The sequence below is a fragment of the Fulmarus glacialis genome, unplaced genomic scaffold (genome assembly GCF_000690835.1).
Source record: "Fulmarus glacialis isolate BGI_N327 unplaced genomic scaffold, ASM69083v1 scaffold26504, whole genome shotgun sequence".
Lineage (NCBI taxonomy): Eukaryota > Metazoa > Chordata > Aves > Procellariiformes > Procellariidae > Fulmarus > Fulmarus glacialis.
In genome coordinates, this window is record NW_009209082.1 from 14,403 (window position 1) to 29,474 (window position 15,072).

Consider the following 15,072-nt stretch of genomic DNA (forward strand, 5'->3'; position numbering starts at 1 on the left):
CCTGGGGATTCCAGTTACAATGAAGTTTGTGGTTCCTTTGTACATAAGAATTTTTTTTTTTTCATTTGAGATGTGAAATGGTAATAAATAGGTTAGATAAGGTATGAAGGTAATAAGTAGACTATACAGGGTATTAAGTGGCAGAACATAACATAACTAATTGGATTATTACCTGACTAATGGGTTTATTCAACCGTACCAGTCAGAGCAATATATTGGAGAAAATGGTAGCCTTAAGTCATTCATCAGTGGATAAAACTTGTAACTATATGAACAAAGGACAACATGTATGAAACCTAAGATACAACATAGCTGTTACTAAATCTAGGAGGTAGTTCTTGATGCACTTAATTTTGTTCTACAAGCATCCTTTTGAAATCCACCTTTCTTCCTACTTTGAAAGCATGGTTGAAACAAGACCTTACCAAAGCCAGTGGAAATTCTAGCATCACATGCAAATGAGGCTGTAATTTGAAAATTTCTTCTCTAAAAGTCAGCATGAAGGAGTGTTTTATATCCTTGCTGGAGAAGCACACAGAAAGAAACATCTCTGTGTGTTTACCCACTGCAGCCATCCCACTGACAGGTTGCAATATGCACCTCTTGGCTTCATTTCAAGTTGTGATTCATTTTAACACCAGTGATGCTAGTTATGTATCACATATAACAAACAGAAAGCTGTTATGCTGATGAAAAGTCTGATTATGTGAAATCTTTTATCTCTGGAGAAAGAATGTGTGCTGTGGACTCAAACTGCATATGATGTTCCTGACTCTAACAGCACCTCACTCTGAAATACGCTCGCGCTGACCTTGACTACCCACAGCCACAGTGAAATAGTGTGATGGCAGGTGGAGCAGTTAACAGCTTTTAAAGACTGATCATATATGCTCTTATTTTTAACAGATTTATCTCCAGCTAAAGCCTCCACGGATCAAGGATGTTGATTCTTCTGGCTTTCATTATTGTGTTTCACATAACCTCAGCAGCACTGCTGTTCATCTCAACTATTGACAATGTAAGTGTCATTTCTTCTCTTTTTCTCTCAAACACACAGGTGTTTCTTTGCTTCATAAAAATGAAGTTATTCTTCTCTAGTTGTCTCCAACTTGCTTATTGAAAGCATGTAACTTTGTTAGGCATACTGGTCTGCTTATACCTTTTTGTAACAAAAATGTCTTGAATGTTGCTGGTATATCTGGATAAGACTATACAAGAACATGCCATACATTTGTATGGCATCATGTTATAAGCCCACGTTACGCAGCTAATCTTCTCCCCTGCGAGATACTTGGCCAGAAAGTATATTTACAAATACTGCCATGCTTGTAGGGTGGAGTTACGGGACTCAGTTCAGCTAGATATGAGGGAAGGGGCGGAGGGGAAAGCTATCGTCCTTTTGTGTCGAGTACATGAAGTCAAATAGCTCATGATTAGTGTGTGGGGATAATTTCAGTCAAGGTATGCTTTGCCTCAGAAGTGGTTGTCCAAGATGCCCAATTAAATCATGAAAGTGACACCATGAATTTACCTGTTTCCATTCAGTTAAGCAATTTCAGCACATAGTTTTAGAACAATTTATGTTGCATTCTTTTCAAGTTTCCTTTTTATTTTTGTGACCAGAAAGAATTTACCTTCCAGTGTTTACATCTAGCTCTTAATTGAATTTTCTTTCCAAAACAGCCCACTACCCTGATTGGTACTCTTAACTGTGCACTGGAGTCTATCTTTCTCTAATAGGTTCAGTGTATGTACAGACTTTTAGGATTAACAAAATCGTTTGCTGAAAATACTTTACTGTACTCAGTGAAGCTGGTTTGAATCCCATAGTCTTTTCCAAGACTATGCTCCAAGTGAAATGATGTGTTACCCACAACTTTTTATTGCAAAATTGTACAAACTCAATGTTATCTTTCAATTAGCTCGTTGATTTGTTCCATTGAAGTAGGTCATTAATTGAGCACTAAAGCAGGTTGTCTTACCCTGCTCCTTTGAATATTTAGAAAGCTAGGACAGCGGACAAAGCAACTTATTCTTAGTTCGTATCTTCTACATACAAATCAAATTATTACAGAAATAAAACTCCATGCACTCTGCTCTGTGTCATTGCCTATTTTTAAACAATTACGAACTTAAACTGTGTAACTACCTTCTATTAGATTTTATCATCTTCAGAGGCTTTTTATAGTAATGAAAATAACTGAAAGGATTATATTGTGCTCAGAGCTGAAAAATAATATATTGAACTTGGACTGCAAAATCCAAATGAATGGCATCCTGAGAAAGTAATGCTTTTTCTTAAAACACAGTGTTACTATTACACATATGCCTACTGTCGTAATATATTATGGTTTTTATTGCAGTATTGTTTGCAAAGCTGCACAGTAAGGTGTGTGGTTTCTGGCATGTCTCTTTAAGCAGCAGATGATACCAGGAGTCATATTTAAAAGTCGTATTTTTCCAGCTCTAGTCAAAACAAAGGCCTGGGTAGCTATCGGAACGGGAATAGGTTTCCTGAGGAAATGCCACTTGTGTGGGGTGCTCGCAGCATTTCCCAGGCTACCGTAAAAATCCATTCAGTCACTGTAGTACTATTTTGCATTAAATGTTAAAACATCAAAATAGAAATACCACAGGAGGATCTTAATTTGTCACTAGCCACTTCCAGTCAGGTGCCATAGTGTACATACTGCATTTGCACTTGACAGCACAGCTACGTTAAGTGGAGATTAATTCAATTCAGTGCCAGGAACCAGAAAATGTATAAAGGGCTTCTGTTTCATAGATCTATACCCTGCTATTTCCTGTGAATTAAAAAATGCTGTGCCTTTAAAGAGTTGTGCATCCTAAACAGGATGAACAAAGCAGATCTTGTCTACGTATCTTAAGGAGTGAGCAATCACTGACTATCCAAAATTTCTGCCCAAACAGTGGAAAATCCCTTGTAATTTGGGATGTTTAAGGTTGCCATCTGTTCCCTTTTCTACTTTACACAGGTCTAAAATGAAAATGACATGTGAATAATGATATACCCTTTATTCCAAAATGCCATTAGATCTCACAGTTAGTTGAACGGTTAATTATCAAAACTGAACAGAAATTTGTTCCAGCTGATTTATCTGATCAGGAAACACTCGGACAACTAAGGAGTTTTGTAGTTTTGGTGGTTTTTTTCCCGTAAGAGCTCTTTAATCTTATTTTGCAGGCCTGGTGGGTAGGAGATAATTTTTCTACAGATGTCTGGAGAACGTGTGCCACAAATACTAGCACCTGTACAGCTATTACTGATCAATTCAGAGGTGGGTGTCTCGCCATGCCTATGTCTCCATTCCTTTAGCAGGAGATCTGGTGAAATCGCTACGAAATTTGCAGGGGCAATAATATATTTTTCCAAAAAGCTGCATGCTCTAACTGCTCAGGTCTTCTAAAAACTTTAATACTGGCTTTCCGTTTTGGAAAAACAAACTATTCCAACAGTTTCTGTAAAAGGAAAACAGAGGGAACTGTTAGGTGCACTTGAAAGCCCAGTGCAAGAGAGTAAACACAAACAACTAACAGCGAGTGCTAAAGAGTTCTTAAAAAATTACATCAGGTGAAAACAGTGAAGTCATCTGAAAGTGTGGCTGAAGTGATAGAATTTGCCTCAGAATTGAACTTTAACTTCCAAAGAAAAAACAAAGTAAAAATACTGGCTGCGTACAGGGATGGGGGAAAAAGTGGAAGAAAGTCAGAACACAAGCTGAAGTTTTAACAAAGAGGACTTAATATACTGCACAGCCTAACATCCTGCTTTACAAAAAAAAAAAATTCTCAAATGTTACATTTACTTTATTTCTGTACTTTCAAACTTTGTGCATATTAAAGAGGTAGATGATTTGAACAGCCATGTATCCACAAAGTAACTTTGCTTTCCAAGCATCAAGTTGGTTTAGAGCATATCTGTGCTGCAGTGAGATGATCCATTACGCACAGGCATTATCTAAGCTAACACGAATTTAACGAATTTGCATTTGATGGCTGTGTTACTATGCATTTATTGAAATTAGGTACCCAAACTAGCTAGATTATGAGTAGCTCAGGTATGTCTGCTGTTCGCAGACCTACTAACTGCAGGGTAGCTGTGCTAGAGGAGAGGTGCTGTAAGGAGGTTGTCTATGTAGCTCAGCTAAGCTGCAGCAAAGTATTACTGCAGCGAAGTTACACAGAGCAGCTCCATGTAGTTACAAATTCATTGGCTACGTTAGCTCCTAGTCATAGGGAAGTAATTGACAGGATGAAAAACCTTAATCAACGGAATCTTTTGTGCCGAGCGTGGCTATCCTGTGTGGTGACACCTTATCGGATACAGTGTCCCCAGGTCTGGCGAGAGGCTTGGGTCTGCACTTGTAAGCTATTTGGTACACCTGGCAGTTTCACTGTGCTTTTAGTACGTAGATGGTAGCAAAGGATGTGGTGCGGGGGAAATAGTCTCTTCAGTATTTTTATTCAGTTTCATGAAAAGTTTTTAAAAGTCCTTAAACCACTGGCTGTACTAATGCCAAGGAAGCAGAGAAAAACCACCCTAGGCAGTGCATGCACAACTGGTTTGCTGTATCTGCTGAACTCCTGCTTACAGAATATAGCTCTGCCCCTCTGCTCATTGCAGGAGTAGGCAAAGACAGAAACTGTATTAATCAAGGCTGCTTTTGTTTTTGCAGAATATCAATCAATTCAGGCTGTTCAGGCCACCATGATCCTATCTACTATTTTCTGTTGTGTGGCATTTCTGGTTTTCATTCTTCAACTCTTCCGTCTAAAGCAAGGAGAAAGATTTGTGTTAACCTCTATTATCCAGCTCCTGTCATGTGAGTGATTTTTCAACACTTGTGATTTTAATGATGTTTACATGAAAGTAGGAAAGGGAAGGGGAAAAAGATTTCAGAAAGAATGAGCTGCATGAGAAATTTGTAGGGCTCTTGAGGTCATAGCTTATTCTTCATATTTGTTTAAACAGTGAACTGCTCCATTCTGTACTATTTAGGCAGTCAAAACATGGATGACATCACTGCTTAGAATGAAGTAATTTAAAATTTGAAGGGAAAGAATCTGAGATTCTGAACTGCTTGAACAAATTAAATAACTCTGTAATTGTTACAGGCAGGTACTTCCTTAATTTTTTGTTAGTCTTTAAAACTATCCAGATGTTTAGAATAATTTTGTGTTCATCGCAAGTGACATAAATACATAACAGCACTTCAAATTTAATCCGTGCCACAGAAACTGAAAACGTGTCCTGAAATGCTCCCAGTTTAGTTTGAGGATGGAAAATGAGTGTCTGCAAAAAAAGGACATTTGTGGAAGCAGCTGGCAGAAGAGAGACAGTGAATAGTTGCTGTACATATTGATAATCTTTTAAGATGCTAAACTTTACTATTTTCTTCCTCCTCCAGGTCTGTGTGTTATGATTGCAGCTTCCATTTATACAGATAGGCATGAAGAACTACACAAGAGCAATGAATATAGCATGGAAGTTTCTAAAGGCCAATATGGCTATTCCTTCGTCTTAGCCTGGATTGCATTTGCCTTTACTCTGATCAGTGGTGTTATGTACCTAGTATTAAGGAAGCGTAAATAAACATCAGCAGCTAGTTATTTCTGTCACTACAGTACAAAACCAAATTCCAGTAACCATTTTGTATATAATCATTTACATGGTTTTGTAGTAAAGGTATTGTTTCTCTAAAAATGTATTGTGTTCTTGATATGAAACAGAATAAAAAAAAAATGGCAGGTTTAATGGTGTGCCTGACACCTACAGGTCAGGGGTCTGAGCAGGACAGAGCCAAGTTGTTTCTTCTACATATTTCATCATCATAAATGGTTTTCCCTTTACTAGCCATTAACAGTTCGTTCCTTGTCTGTAGTAGATTACAAATAAAGCCCGTGCAAATTAATTTGTAAGCAATATGCTAACTATATTCCTGGACTAGATATATCCCTTTGGGATGGGATAAATATAGGGGGAGTAAAAAATGAGGCCCAGCTCACAGTGAAAAAGCGAACAATTACAAAAGCCCAAAGCTGCACTCAGTGCGTCTGTTCTGGCAGAGGACTAGTGTTCTGCTATTTATAATGTGCAGTAAGTGTCATCAAGCTTTTATTAAAACCACTTGCTTTGCAAAAGTAAACAACTCCTTTTTGTACTGCAGCAAATGATTCTCTTGATTCTCTTTCACATTTAATTTAAGCATACAGAGCCTTTAGTGGGAGAATTTACCAGCAAATTCACTGCATAACTTGGGACTGGCATAGTCTGAGCAGTAAAGAATACCCCACTCAAGTCCTACATCCCTTTATTTTTGCATTGTGCGTAGTCTTTCTGGAAGGAAGAAAAGGGGAAAAAAAAGCATTACCTTGCCTACATCTGCAAATTTCTAAGCAAATTAGTGATCAAGCAATGCCAAATTTAGGTTTTTACAGCCAAACTCAACATGTTTATTACACTGGGCTTTTATTATGTAGTGATTTCATGGCTAATATATCATTTACGAAAGCATTCCCTGAGTCTGTCCATTAGGAAATTGGCCTTCAAAAAATTCATTCTAAATTCCTTTGTGGATTTTACTTGAACTAAACACTCCTACTAAATAAATCAGAGTGCAGTTACTATGCTTATGAATTCCAGGATAGTTTTGCAAGATAAAATGACTTGGTGATTTTTGTTTTTCAATAATTTTGTGAGATCAATCTGTACTGTAATACCAGGCTTAACTGTTGAGCAGTGTAATACTGGCTCTGGCTGATAGTGATTTTAGAGTTGAGCGATCAGTGTGAAGAATGAATGAAGTGGCTTTTTCTGGTTAGTCACAGCTTTGATGCTTAAATATAGATTTGACTTTGTAAGAGCACTAACCATGTATTTATTTCAGTATATTCACTACAGCTGGCCCAATACACAGGCAATAAAACAGTAAATAGGTTTTGAATGAGATTTTACACTTAATGTAGAACAAACTTGTTATTACAAAGTAGTGTAGCTCTACTAAAGTTGATACTTACTGCATTATACATCAGCTGATGGTCTGACCCATTCCTTCAGATAATTCATGATTGATTTCTCACAAAGTAAAAGTTCAGGTGCATGACTGTATAGGAGCTGTCTCCAACATGAGTAATAGGTCGCACAGTTCCGTCTCCATTCCTTAACATCCTAAAATGCTTTGGCATGTACTACTTGTCTTTTGGGAGCAAAGAAAGCCTAGCAAGACTCTTAAGAAATTAGACGAGTAAGCAGGACAACACATTAAAAGTAATAATCATAGTAAAAAACCCAAATCAGTCTGAGCAAAATGCATTCTCACCAGTCTAGCATGATGCTAGTATTTTGTCAGGTTTTTTTTCTCTTAGTGGGAATGCTCTGAATTTCATGAATTAGTACCCTACTTTTTAAAAAAGTGTTTCTACAGTTTGCTGAATACATTTCAGATTCAAAACCTGAATTCTGCTAGCAAGCAAAATTTGTCTTAAATAAGCAGTTGCAGGTTTAAGGTTGAAAGTAGATAGACTATTAGCTAGGCATTTTGCTAGTTTTATTCAAACATGAAATAGTAAGGGAAATTCTTCAGTAAATACGGATTAAAACTATCTAATATCTAGAAGACAGTCCCGTAAAATTGTGAGTTAAGCTGTTACGCCACTGACTTGAAGAGAAGCTTCTCAGTTTCTTGCCTTGATAATGCTCGGGTCATTTATACAGCAAATATTTAAAATAAAGATGTATATATACATAAACACACAGCTTAATTCCACAGTAAAAGATCTGTCTCTTTAATTAAAAGTGAAAAGCATGCACACCACGGTGTACAAACAGCAGCATACGCATGATGCCACATAAAACAGAATAGATGGGAATGTTCTGCATACCAAGAAAACAAATGCCAAAACAGTTTGAATTAGAGTTTTAACAGGACAAACATATTTTAGGATATTCTTTCTATCTGATATGCCTTTAAAATATACCATTTTCTATGCTCTATATATTCTGAAATTGTACATGAAAATAAAGCTAAAACAAATTCTTGTACTGTAATAGCAAGCTCGATACATTTAGCAATCTGACCTTGTCTTTAAGCTTGGGATATATTTACACAATGTTGGATGAGAAGTAGTTGAGTATTTGTGTGAACAGGTAAAATTAAATTCTTCCTGCCTGTATTAGAACCACAAGCTGGTTATTTCTGTCCTTTGTTGAAGACCTTCCAGGGTAAGCAGAGAAAATATTAGTGTATTGAACATTTAAGTGTATGGTGTCAAAAGAATAACTACTGAGTAATGCAAGATCCACAGATGCTCTGATAAGTTTAGTTGTAAGGTGGTTTTTTTAATCATTTGCAGAAACAGCTGTGTATTTAAGATTAGGTTGAGTGCCTTGACCATGTGAGAAAATAATGTTAGAAACAGGCCAGTGACTTCTATATCTGCTCTGGTCCAAGCTTCAAGTTTGCACTGAGATGATAAAAGTACAGATGGGTTTGTACAGATTGATCCAAAACAAGCCTCCCAACTCCCCACAAACAATTTCCCAAACCCCATGAAACTTCTGCCTTCTAATCATAGTGAACAAAAGGGAAAAGTCCAAACTATTAAAATATTCACTAGCAGCTGTGAATCTACCTTGACTTTTTTTTACCCGGCAAGTAAGCATCTGAAAGGAAGTACAGGAAACAATCTTGGAAAACAAATCTAGAATATTTATGTCAATACACTTTTTAAAAAAAATATGTATTTTTAAAATGTATTCCATCCAGGACAAGAGAAAATGAAGTTCTGCACTATTTTGCTATGAGATACCTTTTTAAAAAAAAAATGATGCATTTTAGGTGACAGGAACTGTGCTGCTTAGGCATTAACTATTTTGTTACCCCAACTACACCAACAATTCATTTTACATGGTTCTTAATGGCTTCAAAATAATGGAGGGACTACAGCAGTGTTGTCTTACCTTGAGCATTGTGGAAGCTTGTGCCATTTAGCTAAACAGACAAAACAAAAGAATCCTTCCTGTAATTTCTAAAAATAGGAGTAAGATGAGCCACTACCTTTCCAAACACTAAAGAGAGCTAAGATCCCTAAAATCATGGTTCATCAATGCCACTGAAATAAAAAAAAAAAGAAGCTGAAAATTTTATTATATTTTTTGTTTCTTTCATATGTGCTATAATCCCCTCTGAAGTAATAAGATGAAAGAAAGTGAAATGTGGAAGTAAATCAGTTTTAAAAACAAGACTTCATTTTCAAGGCTGTAGAAACAAGCTTACAAAATTAACGGAATAAAGTTCATAACAGACTAACAAGTAGGAAACATAAGGAAATTAATAGTGTCTGCAGTATAGATAAATGTTTTGACTTGGAACTCATTGCAAGTAACAATATAGTACTTAATAGTGGAACAATAGTAGACCACTTGTTACGGTAGTCTGGGTCTTCTAAAGAGTTTTTTAAGGAGTTATAGATTGTGTATCACAAAATGGTCTATAACATCCACACACACCTTCTCATTGAACGACAAAGTAGTACTTCTTTGGGATGATAACCTGTGATAAACAGCAAGCCATTGAAAGTGGCAAAGCCCTTATTTTGCCTATTTTCTTCCAATGTGATGCAGAATTGTTACAAAGGTTTTCATGGAACAGATACAAGTGGTAACTGTGAGGGAAGCACAATTTGGATCAATTTCTGTAAGGGTCCATGACAGTGCAATCCCCTTCAAATTTTGCACATAAGCCACTTTCAATTTCAGGATTCCAATGAGGGTCTTTGAATTCTTCAGCAAGCTCTGGACAAAGAGGGATCCTTGGCAGTAGAGGAAGATGTGGAAATTGCTTGAAAGTCTAGGCACCAAGACAAAACCAGTTGTCATTTAAACAACAACAACAAATAAGCCAGTTACACCACTTGTTTTTCATACTAACTTAGCTTCATGTAAATATATAAACTTCTGAATTGTTACTGTCTGTATTGTTTCCAAACTAACAAAAGTGTCACAGATTACCTGATGTTCATGTATTAATATTCAGCATGTTGCTGACGTTTGGTTTCTGTCCGTCCAGTAAGCTTTTCCCAAAGTAGAAAATATTCCTTTCACGCTAGTAATAACAACTTAGAACAACAATTTGTGTGCTATCAAAAGGAGTGCTGAAGAGGTTACCATTACATCTAGAGGGATATTTGTTTACTTTGGATCATTATTGCACTAACTGAATTTCTAGATGTGGGGGGTTTTTGTGTCCTTTTTTCTTTTTTTTTTTCTTTTTTTTTCCCCTTAATAAATTTAGCCAAAAAGGCACAAACCTGTGCATGTACTTAGTTACTTAGTTTTAAAACAGGTGTACATTGCACAGATGAGTAAAATTGCAGATGTCTTCATGAAATTCAGCTACTATAATAAATTTCAGCAGATACGAAACAATCCTGATGATATCTGAACTGTATCACGTGGTGCAGATTTTGGTATATTTTACTGCTGCTTCTTGGAGAAAAAAGCTCGTGTTCTATTTCTCTTCAAAAGACTCCAAAAAGTGTATTTCTAAAAAAGGCAATTGTGTTGCTGTCATAAATGCTAAAGTTCAGAAAACTTCATTTAAACCAAATGTGCACACATTGCTGCAAAGGAAAGGGTAGGAATATGGCACGTGTGCATTGCTTCACAGACTCAACCTTCTTAATATACTATCAGCAAGAAGTAAAAGAGGTGCCATATTCTCTTTTTTCTTGAGAGGGCTTTTTTATATTACTTTAGATATTTTTATTTACTTTTTAGTAAAACACTTTCAGCAGAAAAACCTTACTTATGCTTAAAGTATCTGTATTGAAGAATTAAAACTGCTTTGGAACCTAGAAGTTCATAGGGTAAAAGTGTAAATCCTGTTAGCAAATAATGTTTTCACACATTTTTAGGCGTGACAAATTTGCAGGGGGAGGGAGGGAAAGGAGGAAAAAGAAGATAAAGGGGGAAGGACGACTGGAAGAAGTTTTGGGGTTAGGGTTTTTTGTGTTTATTTCTAATGACGGTATCTCCTGGCATTACTTGCTTACTTCTATAGAAAAATGTTTTACTGTTCCAATACCGTTACAACAGAGCCTCCTCGTGGCGAAAGAGAAGCCTACTCCTTCAAAGCCAACTGTTTAAACACTGTTCCTTTCCCATTTGAAAAGGTCTTTAAAAAGTCTAACTTTCCGTCAAGTTCTAAACCATCCTGCAATATGCAAATCCACAATATGAAAATTGATATCGTACAAAAGTTGAATGAAAGAATACCTCATCTGATGTTTCTTCTCTCAGCTTTAGGAGCCCTTAATTGAGGTTTGAATTCTGTTTGTTCAATGAGTATTTCTCATCTTTTTCTGTTCTGCCTGCAAACAAGATGCAAGCTTTAAATATTATTTTTCTACCTATCAAAAGACAGCTTTGTTAAAATCCTTTCTTCATATATGAATGATTTTTCTTCACATGCTGTGGGATTTTTCCCTGTTGTGAAATGTGTTAATTTCAGGCTAAGACTCTTATCTTTACAAAACAATCCACCAAGTGAAAGTTTCTTGAAACTGAAAAATTGCTTCAGTTTAGTCCAGCTAGATTATCATTAAGTGAAACTTGAACTGAATGAGTCCATCAAGAACCATCCTTGTAACCACTGATTTTTATCTTTCAGTCATATAGACACCAGAAGGTGACTAATTCATCCCGCACAGAATTAGTAACAAATTTCTTCCACTGACAAGAGAGCTTTCAAATTTTTTTCAAAGCTATATACGTGTTACCAAAACTGTGAAACCAACTGAATGGCACAATACCAATGGGGCAGTTTACAAAAATGATAATTAATTTCAAGTAATGTAGTAATTATCAAATGGACCTGGTAGCACATTTGTTCAAATCAGATTTTTCACATCACTGGATTTAAAAATTACTCTAATAAGAAAGGTGACCAGTAGTGATTACAAAGAATCAGGACTCCATTTTAAGATTAGCACAAAACACAAAACAAAAGGCCTTAGCTTCACCAGAAGTAGTATTTGATACATGTTCATAGCAAGAACGAGAATCTACTTAAGTACCTGCAAATGGTGTAGAGGAAGATGCCAATTTTCTCTTTTCCCTTCCCTTAGGTATAGCTTAGATTACAGGAGCCAAGGAGTCTTTAAACAATTTTTATATGTCGGACTACTAGTGTACAACAGAAGTTCTTCAAACATGCTTGCAAAGAAGGGTAGTTATAGAGATTGCAAGTATTTCCTCTTAATCCTAAAGCCATTCTTAATCTGTGTAACTATTAGGGGTGTAGACATCACAACCCACACATCCGCTGGTCCTAAAATGGCTTAGGATCCCCCCACCCTGGTTTGCACTTGTCCTTCGAGTGTTTTCCAATTCAGATTGACCAGCAAAAACACCCTGTAAATGTAGTGAAGAACACATGAAATATCGAGGGAGTTCTTATAATCTGATTTCATCAGTACTGATCTGTTTCTTTAAATTTCCCTGACAAAAATTAAAATGTATAATCGTCTTCAAGGAGGAAAGCTCGTAGACAGAACTTCTAAATCACGCCAGCTCCAAAGGTAAAACAAACAAAACAAAGGCAAATCAAAATAGGGAGACAGTGATATTTATGTGAAACTCACTAAGCAAAAATGAAATTTAATACTTGTTTGACATACCTGACAAAGACTGTGGTTTTACATTAATCCCAAAAGGTCCTCCTAACGTATGCTTTTGTAACATTTTAACAGCATCTTTTTTTTCATAAAGTATAATTTGATTTTATCCTTTTGTAGCCATCAGTGTAAGAAAACTCAATGCCAGACCATACAGAAGGCAAAGGTGCTATTTTATTTATCTTCCTACAAAAGCTGCCTCTGCCCACTCGCAGTCATGGAAACACAACCACTGAGATATGAATCCAAACAGTCCAGTCAGGATTACTTGTGCGCAACAACTGAGGATGAGGGAACACCAGTGATCATGTCCTCAGTGTATCTCCTGGCTTCTTTTGCTGGTTACGCTGAACTGGTCTTTTATATCCTTCTAAAAATGGAAAGTTAATGTCATCTGTTACATAGAGGTTGTGGTCCATGAAATGCTAAGCTCTGCTAACAACCCATGCTATCTTTTGACCCTTTCTGTTTCTTTCTCTCTCTTGCTCTTCTGGTACTTCTGCACACACAAATTTCCATTCGTGTTTCTTTCATACCAATCTTAATACTTCTTTCGCAAAGTTCTATAATCTGATTCTCCCAAACCTCTAGAATCCCATCTCTTACCTCAGCATGAACATCTGAGGAACTAAGAAAGTGATGCCTCTTTCGAATAAGTACGAGTAAGACAGATCTGGGCAGTTCCCATCATCCTGAGAACAAGTCTCCACTTCGCTGGATGAAGAATAGAAGTCCCTTTTGTTTGTATTCAATACTATCCTTTATAAGCACATCATGTGACTAGCTTTATTACCAAGCAGTTAACAAGACTGTTCCGTGTAACAGCTTGTTTTAGTGACAAAGTATAAGTTGATAACTTTTCCTTGTAGGAGTAGGGGTTGTGACAGCAATAGACAGAATTTTTAGTCAATAAACACGCATCCCTTACGAGAAGACAAATTCTTTAAATACTGCTTTTGGTTACCAAAGACAATTTGCTGTTATCGTGGAGAAATGCATAGGCAGCTGCTATTACAAGAGTGTTTTTCTTTTGAGAAATTGTGGTGGGTTAACCTTGGCTGGCTTTCAGGTGCCTACCAAGATGCTCTCCCACTTCCCCTCATCAGCAAGACGGGGAGAAAAGATGAAAAAGCTTGTGGGTCAAGATAGGGATAGCGAGATTGCTCACCAGTTATCATCATGGGCATAACTTGTCTTGTGGAAGATTAATTTAGCTTATTGCCAATTCAAAATAGAGTAGGATAGTGAGAAATAAAAACAAAACTTCCCCCTACCCTCCCTTTTTCCCAGGCTCAACCTCACTCCTGACTCTTCTACCTCCTCTCCCCTCCCCGAGTGGCACAGGGGGTCAGTCCATAACACTTTATCTCTGCTGCTCCTTCCTCCTCATGCTGTTCACTTAATCCAGCATGGGGTCTCTCCCACAGGATACATTCCTTCATAAACTGCTCCAGCATGGGTCTTCTCCACGTACAGTCCATGAGGAGCAGATTGCTCCAGCGTGGGTCCCCCACAGGCCACAGTTCCTCCTCCTGTGTGGGCCCAAGTGTGGGCTCTCCATGGAGTACAGCTTCCTTCAGGGCATATCCACTAGCTCCAGGGTGGGGTCTTCCTAGGGCTGCAGTGCGGATATCTACTCTGACGTGGTCCTCCATGGGCTGCAGGGGGAAAACCTGCTTCACCATGGTCGTCTTCACAGGCTGCAGGGGAATCTCTGCTCTGGCACCTGGAGCACCTCCTCCCCTTCCTTCTTCATTGACCCTGGTGTCTGCAGGGTTGTTTCTCTCACATTTTTCTCTCACAGCTGCTGTGCAGTGTTTTTACCCTTTCTTAAATATTTTATCACAGAGGTGCCACCAGCATTACTGATTGGCTCAGCTTTGGCCAGTGGAAAGTCCATTTTGGAGCTGGCTAGAAATGGCTCTGTCCAACATGATCCAACTGATCCATCTGACCCAACTCCTGGTCTCTTCTCAGAGAAGCCATCCTTGCAGCCCCCTGCTACCAAAACCTTGACAGGTAAACCCAATACAGCAATGGATACAGTTTTATGATTCCAGAGAATTATCTTCTCCTTAAAGTTACCTAAATTAAGTTACATAGTTTCACCTCAGGCATTAAGTTTAGGGGGATGCTGAAAAGTAAATTAGATTTTTTTTCTCTTTTACCTTTGCTACAATTGTGGTTTTCTTCTGTTAGATCGATCACTTTGAGTTTCTGTTCCTTCATTTCACTCTGATAAAACAATATAGAATTTCACTGGAAGGCTTCTCTTTTATCAAGTATCTCCAAGACTACTTAACAATTAGCAGAATGGAACACTATCTGTTAGCTTAGATTTCTTACAACAAAAGAAAATTCTTGTAAAAATGCAAA

At 37.3% G+C, this 15,072-nt stretch overlaps 1 protein-coding gene across 1 annotated transcript; it reads left to right on the forward strand.

The window, feature by feature from the left end:
* The first annotated feature begins 906 nt into the window (after positions 1 to 906).
* Positions 907 to 5,725, forward strand: EMP2 (epithelial membrane protein 2). The gene is made up of 4 exons (XM_009576726.1): positions 907 to 1,018; positions 3,206 to 3,299; positions 4,698 to 4,844; positions 5,430 to 5,725. The coding sequence occupies exons 1-4, from the start codon at positions 941 to 943 to the stop codon at positions 5,612 to 5,614; spliced, it is 504 nt and encodes a 167-aa protein (XP_009575021.1). The 5' UTR covers positions 907 to 940; the 3' UTR covers positions 5,615 to 5,725.
* The last annotated feature ends 9,347 nt before the right edge of the window (positions 5,726 to 15,072 follow it).